This window comes from Thamnophis elegans, chromosome 13 (genome assembly GCF_009769535.1).
Source record: "Thamnophis elegans isolate rThaEle1 chromosome 13, rThaEle1.pri, whole genome shotgun sequence".
Lineage (NCBI taxonomy): Eukaryota > Metazoa > Chordata > Lepidosauria > Squamata > Colubridae > Thamnophis > Thamnophis elegans.
In genome coordinates, this window is record NC_045553.1 from 6,683,855 (window position 1) to 6,705,473 (window position 21,619).

Consider the following 21,619-nt stretch of genomic DNA (forward strand, 5'->3'; position numbering starts at 1 on the left):
GAGCCTGTGGGTGGATGCTGCCTCGACTTCTTTCCCCATTGAAAAGACCCCCTTCTCCAGCATGCAGGCACAAACACACACAAACACACATACACACTGGTTCCCATGCCCACCTACGCTCCTGACGGGCAACTGGAGGAAGCATAGGCTAAATACCTGATAATAAACCCTCCCCCCCAAAAAAGCAGCTTGGGGGAATCGCAGGTGTGCATTTAATCTGGTTCTGCCGCGAGAGGTAAGAGAGGCGGCGGAAGGGATAGGTGTCCCAGCTTCCTTCTGCCGCCCACCTCCGCTGCCAACGGCGCCATCCCACACCCTTCAGATTTAAACTCTATTTCAGATTCATTAGACTGAGGAATCTGAGTAGGCTTCAGCCCAGGTCCAAAGGCTGATAAATTGCTCAGCGGCAAAGAATTATACAATACAATAGCTGAGTTGGAAGGGATCTTGGAGGTCTTCCAGTCCAACCCCCTGCCTGGGGAGGAAACCCTATACCGTTTCAGACAAATGGATATCCAGCATCTTCTTAAAGACTTCCAGTGTTGGAGCATTCACAACTTCTGGAGGCAAGCTGTTCCACTGATTAATTGTTCTAACTGTCAGTAGAATTTACTCCTTAATTCTAAGTTGCTTCTCTCCTTGATTAGTTTCCACCCATTGCTTCTTGTTCTACCCTCAGATGCTTTGCAGAATAGCTTGACTCCCTCTTCTTTGTGGCAGATCCTGAGATATTGGAAGGCTGCTATCTTGTCTCCCCTAGTCCTTCTTTTCATTAAACTAGACATACCCAGTTCCTGCAACTGTTCTTCATATGTTTTAGCCTCCAGTCCCCTCATCCTCTTGGTTGCTCTTCTCTGCACTCTTTCTAGAGTCTCCACGTCTTTTCTACATCATGGCAAACAAAACTGGACACCGTATTCCAAGTGTGGCCTTACCAAGGCCTTATAAAGTGGTATTAACACTTCATGTGATCTTGTTTCTCTCCCTCTGTTGATGCAGCCTAAAACTGTGTTGGCTTTTTTGGCAGCTGCTGCACACGGCTGGCTCCTATTTAAATGGTTGTCCACTAGGATTCCAAGATCCCTCTCACTACTACTGAGCAAGGTACCACAATTGACAAAACAATGGGGAAAAAGAAAAGAATAAAGTGAAACGTAATGCTCTCCTGCAGAATACTTGAATGGTATCGCATTCAACAGTCATATTTTTTTAAAAAAATAGGGAGAAAAGTTGGTCCAGAAATCTATAACCCAATAAAGATCATTGTCGTGATCTTTAATTGGGTGTAATGTAGGACAACAATTTTTGTACCAAGGCCATTTGTATCAATTAACGTGGGGAATGTAACCCCCGACTCCTGACGGAATAACATAACATTCCCCTTAATGGGGAAGCCAGCAGGAAGTCGTTTTTGCCTCCCCGGCTCCGGAAGCTTTCTTCAAGCCTCCAGGAGGGCGAAACGGACCTTCCCGGGCTCCAGAAGCCCCCCGAAGGCTGGAAACGGACCTGTTTCCAGACTTCCAGTACTTCTGGTAGGCGTTTTTTCGCCGTCCGAGAGCCTCCAATGGGCCCTGCACTTACCTGGCATCCAAAACGGGCCGCATGGAGACTTCAGGGAGGGGAGGGGTAAGTGGAGTGAGCCGGTCCTTGTAACTACCAGTTTGGCAAACCAGATTAAAATTAACATTTGGTTGGCCCGAACTGTTCCGAACCGGCTGAATCCCACCTCTGCCACTATGAACTTTTTATATTATTGAATAGTAGACATCAGCTCCCATTTTTGACCTGGTACATAATACAGACCAAGATGCTTTCCAGAATAATATCTATTTCGTTTTCCAAATGGGGGAAGGAAGAGAAATGACTCGGAGTTTTCCTTATGACTTTTCTAATGTTTCTGTCTTTCTAACAAGTGTTAGTGATGTCTGGCAGGAGCTCGGCTCCAATGGGGCAAGCAAACTTTCCAGCCCACCCACTGTCTCTTTTGTGCTTCTCGTCACACTTCATCTCCACCACAATGGGGTAGTTGGACCATTGCGGACGGGCGACCTGTGTGGCCGTCACATCCCGCTCTGAACAATTCTGCAAATCAAGCAGCCAATGAAGCCTTAGCAGGACCTGCTGTGGCGGAAATTCAAAAACGCCGGAAGGTGGGGTAGGGATTTAATGAGGAAGAACTGGAGATGGTATGGACTGCTCAGCGTCTCCCGAGGGAGTTCATGCAGGTGGTCTAATGTATAAGGTACATCAAGGCAAACAGGCAAAACTGAAAGAGCGCACTTCTCCATGGGTGTATTAGTTGTGTTGGGAAAAGGGGTGCCAGGGTCAAGCAGAAGAGTCAAGCAGCAGCTAAACCCTGTGGCCACTGTTGCTACCAAGGAGGTAGCTACCACGTGGTGAGAAAAGAGCATATATTTGGAAGAACCTGACTGTTGTGGCTCGCCAGCAGCCAGCAGAGCTGGCAGCAGAGTCGGACAGTGAGGAGGTTGGGGAGGGACATGGGCCAGTCCTGGAGGCTGGGGAAGGCTCGGACGAGGGCTCTGCGTGCCACCTGGCAGTTCTCAGCTGCCTTTGGAGCTAAACAGCAGTGAGGCAGAGGAACACCTGGAGCCTGTTCCCAGTGTGCGCATGCGCAGAGCTGCCAGAAAAAAATAACAGCTCAGAAATCAGGATCGGCTTGGGAGTAAAGCCACAGTTGGACAGTGAATGGCCTCCTCTCATAGGAAATAAAAGAGGAGTGAAAGGGGAGGGGGCTTTTGCAGGAAACAATTCATTCGTCCATTCATCCGCTCATTTCAGGAGTGTGAAGATCTGTCCGTGGATCTCAGAGACTCTGTGCCAAGTCTTTCCTTGCACAGCAGCTCATTTGGAAAATATTGACATGGCAGCTCTCCAAGATAGATAAGGTCTGTGCTCATAAATCCACCTTTGAAAGACTGTTTGCCTGGCCTTGGCTGAATGTGAATGAGAGGAATTTCACATCCGTTTAATAAAAGGGGTTTTGACGGGACCAGGAATCCGCTTTGTGCTTTTTGGGAAAGCCTAGATCAGAACACTGAGCCTTCCTAGATGTGATGGAATGGAGCAGGCTGGATGACCAGTGGGTGTATCCCAGAGGAGTAAAAGGTGGCTCGGTCTACATGTGACCTGTGAGACGAAGAGGATGAAGACAGTCCCTCCCTAATAGTCCCTCAAATTATATGGTAGGTGCAGATAGTAAAGTACTTCAGTTTGGCAAGATTCCGTCTACAGCTGTAATATAATAAAGACCTCGGTTTGGAAGATTCACTATGTTTCCTTCTTGGTTTTCGGGCCTGACACTAAGCCCTGCTATCATTTCCTTGTGTATAAACAGTTATGCCTGCACCAGAGAGTGGTAGCTGTCACAGGTGGCAGAAGCTGGGAGGGGCAAAAAATGGACAGGAAATCATTTTCACAGTGTCTGAAGAGGCATCCTTTCCCCCCTTCATTTTATTTGAAAACTGTGAATGATGGACATTTTGAATATCATTCCCCAAAGAATGCACCCTGGGTCAGGCCTCAAAAATCAAGAACAACGCACAGAGTTACTTAAGAACAGTTTCCTCTATTGCTCTTCATCTAGAGACAGGATCTTGCCAGACTAAAGTACCATATTTTTCAGAGTATAAGATGCACCTTTCCCACCCCTATAAAAGAGGGTGAAAATTTGGATGCATCTTATGCACTGAATGTAGCCCCACCGGCCCCAACCATTTGGCTTCTGCCTCCCAGCAATTTACCTCTTTGAAACAAACGGGGGCTTGCAGAGGCTTCAATAGACTATAACAATCCCTGCAGCCTGAAACAGCTGATGATTGGGAGAAATTGAAAGTGAAACTCGCTGTTTGCTCCAGGAGGCAAATTGCTGGGAGGCAGAGGCAGATTTTTTTTTCTTGTGCTAATCAGACTATTTGTTGCAAGGAGATAAGTCAACCACTATAAATGCCTATAGAATGTTCAAATTATTAGACTTAATTAATTATAGCTTTATTATTATTCTAGACAACTTAACAAAGTGAAGAAGTTTTTTAAAATAAATGCTTGATCTGAAGAGGCCCAGTGCTATTGTTTTAAAAAGTGCTATTCTTTTAAATAGCAGAGAATAACTATACTTCCAGAAAGCACATCAGTTTTAACAGCATCTGTACAAGTATAGTCTGAAATATAACACTGTGTATATTGTCTGTACTGTTTGTTGCAAGGAGGCAAATTGCTGGGAGGCAGAGGCAGATATTTTTCCCTTGTTTTCCTCCCCAAAATCTAGGTGCGTGTTATACTTCGGAGTGTCTTATACTCCGAAAAATACGGTGCCTATCTGCATAACTACAAATATATTCTGGGAATTGCTAGGGAGGAGCCGTTTTAATCTTCTTCCTGCCTACCAAACATTCAAAGCTTTGCTGTCTCTTTGCCCTCTTGGTAATCCAGGCTACATTTCACCACATTCTCTGAGTGAAGTTACAAGTACACAAAACGGACAGTTTGCTGACTCTAATATTCTCATTCTGAAAGCAAACAAACCACATGCACACACATATACACAAAATACAATTTCTAAGGACTGGACAGAGATAAGGGTTGCTTAAAGGATGCTGATCTTTTTCCTGGGCCTTTAGTTAGCCAAGGGAGCTGATACTGTTCATTATCTATTAAAGTTTTTTATTAAATTTATAAGGGGGAAATATATATCTATATCTATGTCTATGTCTATGTCTCTATCTATCTATCTATCTATCTATCTATCTATCTATCTATCATCTATCTATCTATCTATCTATCTATACACACACACACACACACACACACACACAAACATATTGTCACAACCCAGGGTATGCCCAAATATGGGAGAGAGCATACTGCTTCCCTTTTCTATCTATCGGCTCCAGGCAGAAAGCCATTTTTTTATGTTGCCATGTTACATTTGTGTTGCAATCTCCCTTTATTTATTTATCAGCACAAATGCAACACACACACACACACACACACACAAATATTTTAATTTCCACAAAATTAAACTCTCTGGGATCCCCAAGTGCTTTTCTCTCTATGGTGGAAAAATTGTCTACCAAACACGGAAAGCAACTAGGGGCAAGTAACAAAATACAGTATCTGTGAGAAGGGTGGCATAAAAATGAATTAATAAATAAAAGAAAAATTAGCTTTCTGCCTAACACACCTATTACTTCATTTCCAGAGGAACTCTTTTAAAATAACGCTTCCCAAATTTAGAAGCCACTATTAAAAAAAACAGACCTTTGAAGTCTGGTGCTGGAGAAGACTCCTGCATTGAGCCCCTTGGACTGCAAGGCCATCCAACTGGTCAGTCCTAGAGGAGATCAGCCCTGACTGCTAAGGTCAGATCCTTAAGAGGAAACTCAAAGACTTTGGCCACCTAATGAGAAGGAAGGGCTCACTGGAGAAGAGCCTCATGCTGGAAACAATGGAGGGCAAAAGAAGAAGGGAACAGCAGAGAAGGAGGTGGCTGGATGGAGTCACTGAAGCAGCGTGAGCTTCAATGGACTCCTGGGGATGGTAGAGGACAGGAAGGCCTGGAGGAACATTGTCCATGGGTTCGTGATGGGTCAGACAACAACAACAAAAAAAGTCTTTTCTAAATCTATCTGAGCTTAACATTTTATATTTGGAATCAGTGGAACAACTTGCCTCCAGAAGATGTGAATGCTCCAACACTGGCAGTTTTTAAGAAGATGTTGGACAACCATTTGTCTGAAGTGGTGTAGGGTTTCCTGCCTTGGCAGTGGGTTGGACTAGAAGACCTCCAAGTTCCCTTCCAACTCTCTTATTCTATCCCATTCTATGTTAAAAAGTAGGTGGGATCTTTCCCCTAAAATACAAAAGTTTCCACAACGATTGAACCATGTATAAAAACACTGGGGGAACCTGGCAAGAGTCTGACACACACGTTAATCCGTGTGCATGTTTACAAGACCAAGCAAAACTCTCCAGTTCCTGAAATAATAGTCAAGGAACACGTATGAATGGCTCTCAAGTTCACTTTAGATGTTCTTCAAAGATAAGGCTGAACAAAGGCCAAGAAAGCACACCTGCTCCTTTCCCCCTCCCTCCCCCCCAGTAGGCATGGATGGATGTCAGCTTTGATCTCCCAAGTTCTTTTCTTTTTTCCCCACTTTGGTTTTGTCTTGAAGGATCGACTACGCTGTCATTTAAGGTGACACCTGCAAATCTGGTCTGAAGTGTTGCTCAAAAAAAGGCAAATTGAACAAGCCTCTCGGTGGCCTCTACTGATTAAATTGGAAAGAAAGAGTTCTTCCAAGCATGGAGAAGTCTATTGGTAAAGACGAGGGAGGGACCTGTTGAAAAACAGCAGGTGTCAACCCTAATTCGACAAGAGAAATTTGGGAAGCTACACAAGGGTCGGACACACAGATTTTTTAAAAATATAATTCGGCACTCAACATCTTCTTCCAGAAGTGGCATTCAGCCGGTTCGGATTGGTTCAGCTGAATCGGTAGTGGAAATCGTTGGTGGGCCTGCTCACCCACCCCGGCTCTATACCGTTCTATTTAGGCACGTTTTCAAGCCGTGCATATGCGTGCAACCCACACACGCAATCAAAACACATGCACGCTCACATTTGCGAACCGGGAGGGAAAGTAAGTGAGGGATGCGGTGGCTCAGTGGCTAAGACGTTTGAGCTTGTTGATCAGAAAGGTCAGCAGTTCAGCAGTGCGAATCCCTAGCACTGCGTAAAGAAGTGAGCTCCTGTGACTTGTCCCAGCTTCTGCCAACCTAGCATTTCATAAGCACGTAAAAATGGAAGTAGAAAAATAGGGACCACCTTTGGTGGGAAGGGAACAGTGTTCCGTGCGGTTTAGTCATTAATTCCCTCAGCACTGTCAAACTATTCACTAAGGCTGCATTACTATTACTATTAGTCTTCTCATCATTTCTATCCCCCATCTCCTCCCACTTATGGCTGCATGACTGTAACTTTGTTGCTTGTATCCTTACAATTTGTATTGATTGTTTCCTAATATGATTTGATTGCTTATTCGTATACTATGAGTATCATTAAGTGTTGTGTGTTATGATTCGTGATGAATGTATTTGGCTTTTTTTTATGTGCACTGAGAGCATCTGCACCAAAGACAAATTCCTTGTGTGTCCAATCACACTTGGCCAATAAAGAATTCTATTCTATTCTATTCTATTCTATTCTATTCTATTCTATCCTATCCTATCCTATCCTATCCTATCCTATTTCTTAATCAGTTCTATTCCTTAATCTGTTCTAGTCTATTCCTTATTCTATTCTAGTTTATTCTACTCTATCCTATTCCATTCCATTCTATTCTATTATTCTATTCCATAAATCTGTTCTATTCTATTCATTAATCTATTCTAGTCTATTCTACTCTATCCTATTCCATTCCATTCCATTCTATTCTTTCCTATTTCTATTCTATTCTTCTTGGATGAGAAGCAAAACATCTTCAAGAAGAGAAACACAGCCACTTGCCTTTTTAAATAGCGCCTTTGGGTATCTTTTCAAGGGCTCGATCCTGGGGCAATAGCCTTTATTAACAAACAACAGTTGCATCCCCAAGTAAGTTCAGTACAAATTCAATGCAGAAGAAGGTAGTTTTTAGGGAGGAGGGGAGGAGGAAAAAGTTTGTCTAAGAGGAAAAAAAGAGAGAGAGAGGCACAGATCTTTCTGAAGCACCTTTCCAAGTGGTCTTCATCAGTCAGACGAGGAAGAAAAGCAAATATTGGAGAGACGCAGAGCCTCTCTGATGAAGACGTGGGAGCCTTTCATATGTAAGTACTCAAGATTTTGTGCCTCTGCTACCTTGCAACACCTGGGCCTATTAAGAAGCCACCTGCCTGATCTTTTCACAGGTTTCTGTTTGGTGGGTTGTTTCCTTTTGAAAACTTCCTTCAAGCTCGGCGAGTTATCAAAGAAAAGACCTCAATGAGTCAAGGATCGCGGTAATGTTTCCGCGCTCCCTTGCTGAAAATTGCTGGGTTTTCTTTTATTCCCCCTCTCCAAAGGTGCTATCGACCTGACGCGCTTTCAACCGACGTGGTTAAGAGCCGTATTTTTTTTTTTTTTTTGCCAGTGAAAGAAACGCAAATGCCTTTTGATATACACACCGCCTCGGAGGAGAAGGAGGAGGCCCTTCAGAATCCAAACCATTTATACAGGCACCTCTTCACCGCTCAGGGGGAAAAAAAACAAATTTGCAAATGTTAAGAGAGAGAGAGAGAGAGAGAGAGAGAGAGAACCTGGCAACTCGCCTGAACTCGCCGTGTGAGTTGAGCACCTCAAACAAGGTCTCGGCCCCATTAAATCGGCCAATTAAAGGAGCACCTGCCTTTGTCAAAAGGCTAATCCTTCCCGTACGAGGAATGTGAAAGCAGTTCTGTTTTCCCCTCGCTTTGCCGGTCTCTGAAACACGGCGTGCCTAATTTGGTTTCCCCCTTGGATTCCTGGGTATCCATGCTAGATTTCAAAGGCGAGAATGCAAGATGTTTACCTAACTAAAAGACCGCTGTAAACAGCCAAGGTGATGATGGGAAATTCATGCTATGGTAGTCTTGCAGATGCTCTTACAGCGGCAACTGACTCATACCGGGTCAAATCTTGCCCAGGACTTGACTCCCTATGGACCTCTGATGGATAGTTGAAAATGAAACGTTGATGTTCACCGATTTTCACAGTGTCAAACAACACGGTTACAGGTAGTCCTCAACTAATGACTGTAAATGAGCCTTGCAATTATGGTTGTAAGTCGTGATGGTTATAAAGCAAGTCATCATGTAACTGGCCTGATTTGATGACCCTTTTTTGTGCAAAAGTCATAAAGCAAATGCGGTGTTGTTAAGCCGCAATGCCGCAATTTCACAATTTCATGAGGCCAGTCCTACACTCCTCTACTCGCAACAGAATACCGTATGCCACCAGACTTGAAATTTTGGACTTAATACAATTGACCGAGTCCAGAGGTATTTCACAAAAAGAGTCCTCCACTCCCCTGCCCACAATACAACCTCTTATGCCACCTGGCTCAAAATGTTGGGCTATTAGCACATATGTTGGACCTGCCCGGAAACACAAAAATATTGGACAAAAATTTGGAAATGGGTGCAAGAAATTACAGGAGAACAGATAAAATACAAACCCGAAATCTTTCTACTGGGAATAATCAAAGGGAAATATACAAAGAAAATTAAGTACATATTAACACATCTGCTAACTACAGCTAGAATAGCATTTGCCCAATGCTGGAAACAAAATGATACCCCCTCAGATGAATTAGTGATAAAAAAAACTTTGGATTGTGCAGAGATGGATAAATTAACACTGAAATTAAAAGATAAAGAAGAGTCGGAATATTATGAAATTTGGAACAATTGGTACAAATGGGTGCAAAACAGGAATAAAATGAATTAAGCCAAAAAACAATATATATATATATAAATATATATAGAACTGTGTATAAAGTGTGTAAATATAGAAGTGAAATATTATATATATGTACAGGTATGATGACATAATAATGTTGATGTAATGACTGTAAGGTGTTGTAGATGGGAAAAAATAATAAAAAAATCTGCTAAAAAAACCCAAAATGTTGGGCTTGGACAACCTAGAACTATGCTACCTTTGGTCTGATCTAAGCATAGTACATAAAATTATTTGCTACAACGTCCCACCTGTCAATGACTATTTCAGCTTCAACCGCAACAATACACAAGCACATAATCGATACAAACTCAAGGTCAACCACTCCAAACTCGATTGCAGAAAATACGACTTCAGCAACAGAGTGGTCAACGCCTGGAATGTTCTACTTGACTCTGTGGTTTCTTCCCCAAACCCCCATAACTTTAACCTTGGACTGTCTATTGTTGACCTCACCGCGTTCTTAAGGGGCATGCATAAGTGCACAAATGTGCCTACCATCCCGGTCCTAACAAACCCATTTATTCATATCTATTTCATGTATTCATAATCTTGTATGCGCTTATATCTATTATCTTATACATGCATGACAAAACTAACAAATGAATAAATGTACAAAAATTATGAAGTGAACCCATTGTTCGCTATGGACTGGAGCTTTATTTTCTTTCTTTCTGGAAACTGGAAGTAAAATTGACCCAGGAAAGAATGCAGATGCTTTTGGGGGGGAGGGGCCATTGTAACTTTGAAGGATTGCTAAGCAATTGGTCATAAATAGAGGACTACCTGTAGTTACAAAGAACTTGAAGATGCTTATTCTGTGGTTCTAGGACAGGGATCTCCAATCCCAGGAATTCTGGGAGTTGAAGTCCACAAGTCTTAAAGTTGCCATGTTTGGAGACTGGCTGAGGAATTTTGGGAGTTGAAGTCCACAAGTCTTAAAGTTGCCATGTTTGGAGACTGGCTGAGGAATTCTGGAAGTTGAAGTCCACAAGTCTTAAAGTTGCCAAGTTTCGAGACTGGCTGAGGAATTCTGGGAGTTGAAGTCCACAAGTCTTAACGTTGCCATGTTTGGTGACCACTTGCTGTAGGCAAGGAAGTCTTAACTAGACTATCGCCTTCTTACAGAAAATCTGCCATCTTGTCTTCAACAAGAGGCTCATGGAAGAGGGCGGGGAAACTGGTTTAAATTTAGGACCACCTGCCCTCTTTCTTCTGATCCCAAATTTAAGCCTGAGTTTCCTCCCCGCTTTCCAACTCATGCAAAAACTCATACCTATGTATGCACTCCATAAACTCCAACATAGTCATTGAAACATGAAGCTACAAAGCAAGTCCCATCGCTTTTAACAGCTCTGGTACTAGAAAAAGTAAGGAGTTCACCACTGTGTCAACAGCCTTTTAATATATGCAGTGAGGAGGGAAGGAAAGCAAGAGAGAGAATGGTTGTTTTGTAGCGTTGCTGTCCACTCGCACCGTTCCCAACCTCCCTACTCTTCTTAAGGTACCGCAATCAGTTTGAGGAATGTTCAGCCAAGCGAGCAGAATCCCAAATTGCTTGTTTGGCTGGGGTCGGTGAGGGTGGGTGGGGGAAGAATTATGCCGTCTATTTACACAAGGTGGAGGCAGCGGGGAAAATGAATCAAGCTAACAAGCCCACCCGACTTTGTGTGAGCCATAACAAAGAGAGAGAGAGAGAGAGAGAAATATAGCTTTTCCATACCTGATGTATTTTTGTTTACTGAGAAGTATTTGACTCAAACAAAGGAGTGTTATTTCAGCAAGAGCCAGTTCCAAGTACTATCTTACTGCTGGTATTTCAAATGGTCTGAAATGTAGATGTAGCAGATGACCAGGCTGAGCCCAAGGGAGGGGGTCAAACGCATCATCAGCCATGAGTCCCTTCGCGCCTACAAGAGGTCTAAATCCAGCCCGCCATGAATTCCTTATCTCCGCTCGTTTCCCTTGAGTGTTAGTGGTTCAGATTCTTCTAGAGAGCTTACATCTTTATACCCATTTGAACTGCCTGCATCTCCTGATTTCTCTGGCACTTGACAGTAGAGTGAAATACTTCTAAGTGAACAGGAATTCACCAGTAAGATAGTACTTGGAACTGGCTCTTGCTGAAATACACCCCTTTGGTTGAGGGTGAGAACTAGCCAAAAATCACAGGCCATTGGTTGATCTGTGGGAGGAAGCCTTATGAGATGCGTCTTCAGATTCCAAGGCTATTTCAGGTATTGGCAGTGATTTATGAATCAGATTTTGAGGAAGCAGATTCTTCTAATTGAGAGGTAGACAGGGCATATGGATCAGCGGGGGATTTCTGCCAGTTTGCTCCAGATTGGGTGAACCGGTAGTGGCAGGAGGCTCCACCCACCTGCCCGGACACTTCTGCGTGAGCGAGCACACATGTGAACCGGTAGTAAAATAAATTGAAACCTACCACTGACATGATACCTTTAGATGAATTAACTCAACAACCCACCTCAACAATGTTAAGATGTGTGGACTTCAACTCCCAGAATTCCCCAGCCAGCATGTTTCAGTACCCTACTAGCTAACATCATCAATAGCTAACACCATTCTGTAAACCACTTCAAGAGAGCTGGTAGGCACTGTGAAGCGGTATATGTCTAAGTGCTATCACTATTGCTCTTCCTTCCTTCCTTCCTTCCTTCCTTCCTTCCTTCCTTCCTTCCCTCCTTCCTTCCTTCCTTCCTTCTTTCCTTGGTGGTGCAGTGGTTACAATGCAGTATTGCAGGCTAATTCTGCCCACTGTCAGCAATTTGATCCTGACCGGCTCAAGGTTGACTCAGCCTTCCATCCTTCCAAGGTGGGTAAAATGAGGACCCAGATTGTTGGGGGCAAGACGCTGAAAACCACTTAGAGAGGGCTGTAAAGCACTGTGAAGTGTTATATAAGTCTAAGTGCTATTGCTATTACCACTTCCTTTGTTTCTGGACATGGGATATAGCACCAATTTCCTGAAAATGCTTAGATGCCGGAGGAATGAAATCTGGGGGCCTCTCTAGGATAATCGCTTTCTTTTCCTTCTCTCCCCTCTTCCCGCATTGCCTTGCCAGCTGTCAAAATAAGATGACACCTCTCCAGAGGCACATATGGGCTCCTTTAATGTACGTGTTAATAAGTGTATTGACTTTTTCCCGCTCCCTTGTCAGTCCCCATCAAGATTTATTCTCCTTTATGGGCTTCGTATCGACTGAGGAAAGCAGTATTCCCACAGGTCGATCAATTGTGATTTGACCACGGAAGGAAGTCAATAGCTATTTATTATATGATCTATGGGCTTCATTACTTCAAACGCTATGAAAGGGAGAACGTGGGAGAACATGTAAGAAAGGAAGAGCTGAGCGGGAGAGGGCCAGAGAAATGAAGGTAATTCAGCCTAAAACTTCTGGATAGAGGTGGGAAAAAAAACCAGGGCAAAGCTTTCCAGCACGGCCTCAGCAGAATCGGTACGCAAGGAATTGCAAAAAAAAGGAAAAAAAGAGGAGAGGTATTTGTTCAGCTTCCAAGCAAAGCTAAGGATCACTTCCAAAGTCATTTCCTTTCAAATGTCTGGTGACACCGAGAACAAAGGAGATAATAGGGCAGGAATTCATTGCATAGCAGTGCAGAAAATTCTAATTTAACTAAATTGCTTCTTTTTGGTAAACCCCGTTAGAAAGAATATTGCTTTCATACGTTCCATTAGATCTCTGGAAGTGAAACAAACAGCCAGAGTGGGCAATTGAAATTTGCAGAATAAGCTGGTACTAATGTCCCCAAAATACCCAGTCAAGGATATTAAAGTCCAGTCAAGGCTGAGCGGTGACAAAATCAAGACTAAGCAGTTAATAGCTTGATAAGATAATCAAAGCCAACTCAAAAAAACCATCTAAGAGAAGGTAGAAATAGTACCTTGGACAGCGCCTAATGAGTTAGCTGATCTTTTTCCCTCTTGGGGTTAGCTACAGCAGTGTTTCTCAACCTTGGCAACTTGAAGATGTCCGGACTTCAACTCCCAGAATTCCCCAGCCAGCATTCGCGAATGCTGGCTGGGGAATTCTGGGAGTTGAAGTCCGGACATCTTCAAGTTGCCAAGGTTGAGAAACACTGAGCTACAGCACCTGATATTGTTTCAACATGGAGTTACTACTAACTAAAGTAGTAAGCCTTATGTAAGCTAGTGAAGCCTATAATACAGCTGAAAGAGTTGCCTCAATTAAAGCTTTGCTAAATTTTAAAGTTTGCTTCCTTTGACGCAAACTTCAAAGTTTGCTTCCTTGTAAACAAATATTTGAGGGTCCCCCCCTCCCCCAAGGAAACAAGTATTCTGACCGAGGCTTCCCAAGAGCCTGAAGCAAACTCCTTGTCCCGACAAAAACCCCTTTTATGAATTGACTGTGAATTCTGCTCATTCACATCCAGAAAAGTATTTCAAGGGAGGATTTACGGTCACAGACCTTATCTGGCTTGGAGAGCTGCCAGGCCAATATCTGCAGAACTTGGCAAGGAGTCTCGGAGAGTCACGAATCAATGAAACCAACTAATTGTTTCCTGCAAACTCCACTCCCCTTTTGCTCCTCTTTTATTTCCTCTGGGAGGAGCCATTCATCGTCCACCTGTGGCCTTACTTCCAAGCTAACCCGTTCTTTAGCTGTTCCCTTTGTCTGGCAACTCTGTGTATGCACACACTGGGAACAGGCTCCAGCTGTTCTTCTGCCCCACTGAAGTCTGACTCTGAAGGCAGCTGATAACTGTCAGATGGCTCTGGCCCCCTCTCTGCCTCCGACGCAGAGCCCTCGTCAGAGCCTTCCCCAGACTCCAGGACTGGCCCATCTTCCTCCCCAACCTCCACTCTCTCCGAATCTGCTGCCAGCTCCACTGGCTGCTGGCGGGCCATAACAACAAGCCTTACTCTAGGGACATTGGCCTCAAGCCATTCTCATTGTACCAGAACATGCAACGGCCAGTTCTGAGTTGGTTTCAATTCTGACATCCATCTCAGGAACTTTCCACCACACATTTTCACCAAAGGACTCAGGACTTTCCCCTGATCCACTGCCACAAAAGTTGTCCGCTTTGTGAAAAGCGAATGCATGGCATCAAATAAAAGACATTTCCATGTCATTAAAACATGCTTTCCTGGCCATGAAGGGAAAACTTTTTTAAAAATGTAGAAAGCACATAGAAGAGAACTCTTTCATCTCCAGCGACATTTTTTTTTTAAAGCTTTCCTAGAAGAAACGGTTTTTTGCTCTCGGTATTTCTTTGGCAGTCATAATTAAGTGTGAGTTAGTAAAGATGTGCAAGAATAACAACTCCTTAATGAAGCCGCTCTTTCCGAGACCAGCTGCTGGAGCCTAATAATTTTCTTTCTCCAAAGCGAAGTCTCATTAATGATATGAATCCAACGGAAAGCCTGAAAAACAGGATTTAAAGCCGCTCCCACCACTGCCAGAGGGCCAGTTTAGCAAATGATCATGTTTGATCATGTTTCATCAAGGAGCTCCACATTGAAACATGTTTCCTTTTATGATTGTTTAATCAGCACGACTTAGCAGGACGGGGGAAGGTTATTTACACATTTGGGGTTCAGAGCTGGCAACGATTGGAAAGTGTGGAGATGTTCCAGAGGTGGGTTCCTACCAGTTCCCACCTATTCGGTAGAACCGGTTCGTCAAATCTACCGAACCGGTTAAAAGAAGTTCTACCAGTGGACCCGGAAAGCAGGCCACACCTACAGAAGAGGTTCCAAAAAAATTTTGAAACCCACCACTGGTCCTTGGATATGATTATTCTACACTATCATGCTCACGTTTATAAAACTCAGTGCCTCTGTGAAAGGTAAGGATGACTACTGCGTTTGTGGTGCAATCAGAACATTGCGTGTGTTGAAGTTGTTTTAATGAAAACCAAAGATGCCTTTTAAAAAACAAGTTTACATCATATTCTTATGCATGCCAGTGCTGTGTGTGAGGTAATTTAAGGTAGTTCTGACAAGTGTCGTCGGCATCTTCATATCCGGTCACATGGGCGGCAAGCCACTCCCATCCGGTCACATGTGCGGCAAGCCACTCCCACAAAGGAGGTCACACCCACAGAGTAGGTTCGAACAATTTTTGAAACCCACCACTGGGATGTTCCCTTTAAACAGAATAGCAGAGTTGGAAGGAACCCTGGAGATCTTCTATTCCAACCCCCTGCCCAAATCAGAAAACCGTATACCATCTTTGGTCAATGGCTGTCTATTTTTGAAGATTTCCAATAACGGACGACTCACAACTTCTGGAGGCAAGTTGTGGATTAATTGTTCTCACTGTCAGGAAATTCCTACTTGGTTCTAGGTTGGTTCTCCCCTTGATTAGTTTCCACCCATTGCTTCTTGTCCTGCCTACACGTGCTTTGGAGAATAGGTTGACCACCTCTTAACTGAATAACAGTTGGAAGGGACCTTGAAGGTCTTCTAGTTCAACCTCCTGCTCAGGCAGGAAGCCCTATACCAGTGATGCCTAACCTCTTTTGGCTAGCATGCCAAAAGCGGGGGGAGTGCAGGGAGAGGGTTGTGTGTGGGCATGCCACATCCATAATGCTATGCGCATGACACCAGTGCCCATGTGTGTGCTTTCCCCTGCGCATGCGCACACAATCAGCACACCACCACCCCACTTTTGGCATGCATTTTTTGCCCTCCCCAGGCTCCAGAGGCTTTCTAGGAGCCTGGGGCGGGCAAACAGCCTTCCCTGCCCCCCTCCGGAGTGCCAAAAACAAGCCCTACAAGCAAACCAGAAGTTCGGGAACGGACTTCCGGTTTGGTCGTAGGGCCGTTTTTTGCCCTCGGGAGACTTCAGGGAAGCCTGAGTTCAGCAACATTTCTTGGCTGGCTGGGGAATTGTGGGAGTTGAAGTCCATGGTTCCTAAAGTTGCCAAACTTAATAAACACTGTTAGAAGAGAATATTTGTAGTTTGGGATTAAATTTAGTGTCCTTGGTGTTCTCTGAGCTTGGTGGCTTCCTTGCAGAGTTTCATTGTGGAGTTTCATTCCTTGGAGAGTTTCATTACCCAACTAGGTAACACTGATTATGTTATCTAGTTGGGTACTGAAACATCTGCAAGAAAACCACCAAGCTCAGAGAACACCAAGGATCCCATTAGCTAAGAAACACCATTTTAGCTAATCTAGGTCCTATGCCTTTGTCCACTCCCTTCTTCTTGCTCTTCATGTCAGGTCTGTGGCCATCTTTTCTTTTGAGTCTTTGGCCTGCCACACTTTCTATTATTCTACTATGCCTTTTCTATTGTGGGAAAATGGGAGGGGGGATTATTATGGAGTTAGATGCTATGTAGCCATAACAACATTCTTTCTAGAAAGCCAAGGTCATCCTTTGTCTTTGCACCTCTCCACCTGACCAGAAATGGATGGGTTGGACCATGGGATGGACTTGTGGGTATGGAGGGCAGGATCTTGAACTTTCAACTGGGTGGGGAAAACTGGGAAGCTTTCAGATTTGGGTTTTCCCAGATGTGCCAACGTGTCTCTCTTAACAAATCGGAGCTTTGAGCAATACTTTGCCTTGGATTCTGATTTAATTTTGGATGCTGTTTGGAACCCTGACGCACCATCTTTCCTTCAGCTTTTCAACAATGCTGAGTTCTAGGACCATCTGAATTCAAAGCAAAAGGGGTGCACTTTGTCTGCTGACATGCACCCCCCCACACACACACCAACCCCCCCCCCTGCCATGTCAAATAGCTGCCAAGGCAAAGAGCAGGAGGAAAGACAGGATCAGAACTGCTGGCAGTTTCCTGCCGGTGTCTCCGGCAGCCTTCGGAGTGCTGAGCCAGGCTTGGGATCGCATCTGTCCTAGCAGAAAACTAATTAGGAGGAATGTCACACATCCATGCTCCGAATCCCTGGAGATTGAAGCCAGGCAAGCCATTCTGCTGAATTTCCCACACACCCACCCACCCCAGAGTTTCCTACCCCATCACCTTGGGGAAAGCGTCGCATCAAGGCGAGCGATGTTTAACAAGGCCTGTGAAATAGGAAGCGGCCCTTGTTTTCCCATCTGAAAAATCATTTCGATGCGAAGGACATTTGTTGAGCAAAGCTCATAGGGGAAGACTTTTACGACTAGCGTTTACGTATTTGCCACAGCCTGACAATCCTACTTTTTTTAAAAAAATGATAAAAAAGATGATGCAATTCTGCTAATGCCAAAGCCTTAAAAAACAAAAATTCAGCCCATGTGTCTTGCTAGAACTACATCCTGCCTCCCTACTGCAGTGCATTGTGCCTACTGTGAGTTTCGTTTCCTAGAAGGACTAGGGGAAACATGATAGCAGCCTTCCAATATCTCAGGGGCTGCTACAAAGAAGAGAGAGTCAAGCTATTCTCCAAAGCACCTGAGGGCAGGATAAGAAGCAATGGGTGGAAACTAATCAAGGAGAGAAGCAACTTAGATCTAAGGAGAAATTTCCTGGCTGTGAGAACAATTAACCAGTGGAACTGCTTGCCTCCAGAAGTTTTGGGTTCTCCATCACTGGAGGTTTTCAAGAAGAGACTGGACAGCCATTTGTCTGAAATGGTATAGGCCTTCCTGCCTGAGCAGGAGGTTGAACTAGAAGACCTCCAAGGTCCCTTCCAACTCTGTTGTTCTGTTAAGAAGGGGGTCAACCTATTCTCTAAAGCTATTTAATAGGGGGCCAACCTATTTTTCTGTTCTATTCTAATTCCATTCTGTTCCATTCCGTTCTGCATTCTATTCTATTCTATTCTATACTAATCTGCTCTAATTCTATTCTATTCTGCTCTAATTCTATTCTATTCTCTTCTTCTATTCTGCTCTAATTCTATTCTGTTCTATTCTATTCTATTCTGCTCTAATTCCATTCTCTTCTTCTATTCTGCTCTAATTCTATTCTCTTCTGCTCTAATTCTCTTCTCTTCTGCTCTAATTCTATTCTATTCTGTTCTGTTCTATTCTATTCTGCTCTAATTCTATTCTCTTCTCTTCTTCCATTCTGCTCTAATTCTATTCTATTCTGCTTCTATTCTATTCTTCTATTCTGCTCTAATTCTCTTCTCTTCTATTCTGCTCTAATTCTATTCTATTCTATTCTTCTATTCTATTCTTCTCTTCTATTCTGCTCTAATTCTATTCTATTCTGTTCTATTCCATTCCATTTTATTCTGCTGTAAGGTGCAGAGGTGGCTGGATGGAGCTTAAATGGACTCCAGAGGATGGTAGAGGACAGGAAGGCCTGGAGGAACGTTGTCCATGGGGCCATGATGGGTCAGACACAACTTCGCAACTCATAACAATAACAGTTTTGCTACTTTGATTAAGATCTGCTTCAGTTTGTCCCTGCATGAAGTGGCTGAATTGGTGGTAACTCAAAAACGTACTGGGGGGAAAAAAAGCTCAGTTCTTTCTGTAGCCTTCCAGGAAAGTAAGAAAGCTAAACGGAGACTTTTAAACGTTCAGGTGTTTTCCACCAAACAGAGCATCTGAAATAAACAATTCTTTGCACATCAGACCGCCCAGCCAGCGGTTAGGCCCGATAGGGAAGATGCTACTTTGCATTTTAAATGAAACGAACAGAAGTCAGTGCCGGGAAGCCCCAAAGCCAGCGATGAACTCCCAGCTGAAGATGAGAAAACACTTCATAATCATCCACCAGGTTCTTCTGGGGCCAGTCAGATAATGACTGGTGTTGACCTTAGGAAAAAAAAAAGGCTAGGAACCAAAGGAGCTCAGAGCCGGGAACGCTGCCAACTCCTGCAAGGTGTCAAACGCGGACATGATGCAGAGAGTTTGGAAGAAGAAGCATCTTGCACACCTGTGCAAAGAGGCCACTTAGCTGAAAAGCAGAATAAGCTGCCACCCCCTCGTGGATTCCTTTAAAAGACTGCTTTGCCCATTTTTCTTCTTTGACAGCTGGGCAGCAAGGGCACGGCAAGGTTTACAGAGAAGGGCTTTTCTCTGGGAAAGGATGGCAGTGAAGGCTGGTGGTATCCACGGGAACGGCCTGCTTCCCTCCTCCCCTCCCCTGATGCTGGTCACTGTGACCTCGGCTTAAAAACGGCCAGCAGTTTGGCAGTTCGGTTCTCACCGGATCGAGGTGGACTCAGCCTTCCATCCTGCCGAGGTGGGTAAAAAGAGGACCCAAATTGTTGGGGAAAAGAGGCTGACTTTGTGAACCCTTTAGAGAGGGGTATAAAAGCACCGTGAAGCAGTATATAAGTCTAAGTGCTTGTTCTGTTCTGTTCTGTTCTGTTCTATTCCACTCTACTCTCCTTCCTTCTCATTCTATTCTTTTCTGTTTTGTTCCTTTGCATTCTATTCCATTCCACTCCATTCCATATATTCTAGTCTAGTTCTAATCTAGTCTAGTATCCAATCTATTCTATTCTATTCTATTCTATTCTATTTCTATTCCTACTTTACTCTCTTTCCTCCTCCTCATTCTATTCTATTCTGTTCTGTTCCTTGCATTCTATTCCATTCCACTCCACTCCACTCCTCTCCATACATTCTATTCTATTCTATTCTATTATTCCTATTCCTATTCCTATTCCTATTCCTACTCTACTCTCCCTCCTCCTCCTCCTCCTCCTCCTCATTCTATTCTATTCTATTCCATTCCTACTCTACTCTACTCTACTCTACTCTACTCTCCTTCCTCCTCCGCCTCATTCTATTATATTCTGTTCTGTTCCTTTGCATTCTATTCAATTCCATTCCATTCCACTCCATTCCACTCCATTCCATATATTCTATTCTATTCTATTCTATTCCTATTCCTATTCCTATTCCTATTCCTATTCCTACTCTCCTCTCCTTCCTCCTCCTCCTCCTCCTCCTCCTCCTCCTCCTCCTCCTCATTCTATTCTATTCTGTTCTGTTCCTTTGCATTCTATTCCATTCCATTCCACTCCACTCCATTCCATATATTCTATTCTATTCTATTCCTTATTTTGCTCCATTCTATTCTATTCTATTGCTTTGAAAAAAAATTTCGAAGATGGACTTTGCGCATTTCTTCTTCAAATGGCTTCCATCACTTGGAAACCTGACAACAAGCTGAAATTAAGCCATGTTTAAGGCTAACCTCAGCTTTCCATAAATGTGACCTATGTGTCCTGGTGAACCAGTTCCTAAGAAAGTTGAACCTCTTCTCCTTAAGAGTCAACTCCATAACTGGTGTCCGTGGTGAGACGGATGCGGTCCATTCATCCCTCTGCAATGACCATCCCTCCCCTGATCTTATGTAAGCCGCCCTGAGTCCCCTCAGGGAAAAGGGCGGCCTATAAATGTTAACAAAAAAAAAAAATGACCTGGTTTAGGGGATTCTGGTGAATTATTACCAGCCAGGGAAGTAAGACCCACTTGCAGGTGAACTGACTGGTTAAGGGTTTGTGCACGGGGGGAAGGTCCGAAGGCTTGGTGGTCTCCAAGCGGGCTCCTTACCTGGTGATGATGGCGAGGTGGGGAGGGCTCATACAGGCCCCCATAAACAGCACCACGTTCTCGTGCCGCGTCTGCCTGTAAGCCATGACTTCCCGCTTGAAGGCCTTCAGCTGGTCCTCGTTGTCCCGCTCGATGTCAATGAGGCGGAGGGCCACCTCACCGTGCCAACGGCCGTGGAACACCTGCCCGAAGCGGCCCTTGCCGATCAGCTCACCGATCTCCAGCTGCTCGAAGGGGATGTCCCACTCCTGCAGGAAGATGCTGGTCTGGCTGGCTTTCCGGGGGAAATTACGAGCCGAGAGGAGGGAGAGGTTCATCTCCTCAAAGTCGTCCTCGGATTCCTCATCGTTTCCCTGTTCGGTCTGGGGAAAGGAGAAGAGAAGGCTTGATGTGTGCAACACATCTGTAGGAGGTGAACAGGCTGGGCCTGAGGAAGGGGTCAAGGACGTCATCAGTCTCGAGTCCCTTTGCACCCACAGGAAATTTCTTTGACAAATAACGAGCCCGTTTTCACAAAAAACGGGCTGTTTTTTGCTCGTTTTTGCCCCAGGAGCACCCTGCAACCCCCCCCCCCAAGGCTATTCATGTATTTTTTTAAAACAAAATGGGCCCATTTCTTCCAAAAGCAGGCAGTTTTGGGGAGGTTTGCAGAGTGCAAAAACGTTCC

At 44.3% G+C, this 21,619-nt stretch overlaps 1 protein-coding gene across 1 annotated transcript in view; it reads right to left on the reverse strand.

Annotated features, from left to right (window-relative positions):
* KSR2 (kinase suppressor of ras 2) overlaps positions 1-21,619 on the reverse strand; it is a 196,156-nt gene that overhangs the window by 30,038 nt on the left and 144,499 nt on the right. The window contains 1 exon segment of the mRNA XM_032229918.1: positions 20,953-21,314. Coding sequence (XP_032085809.1) covers positions 20,953-21,314 — 362 coding nt within the window.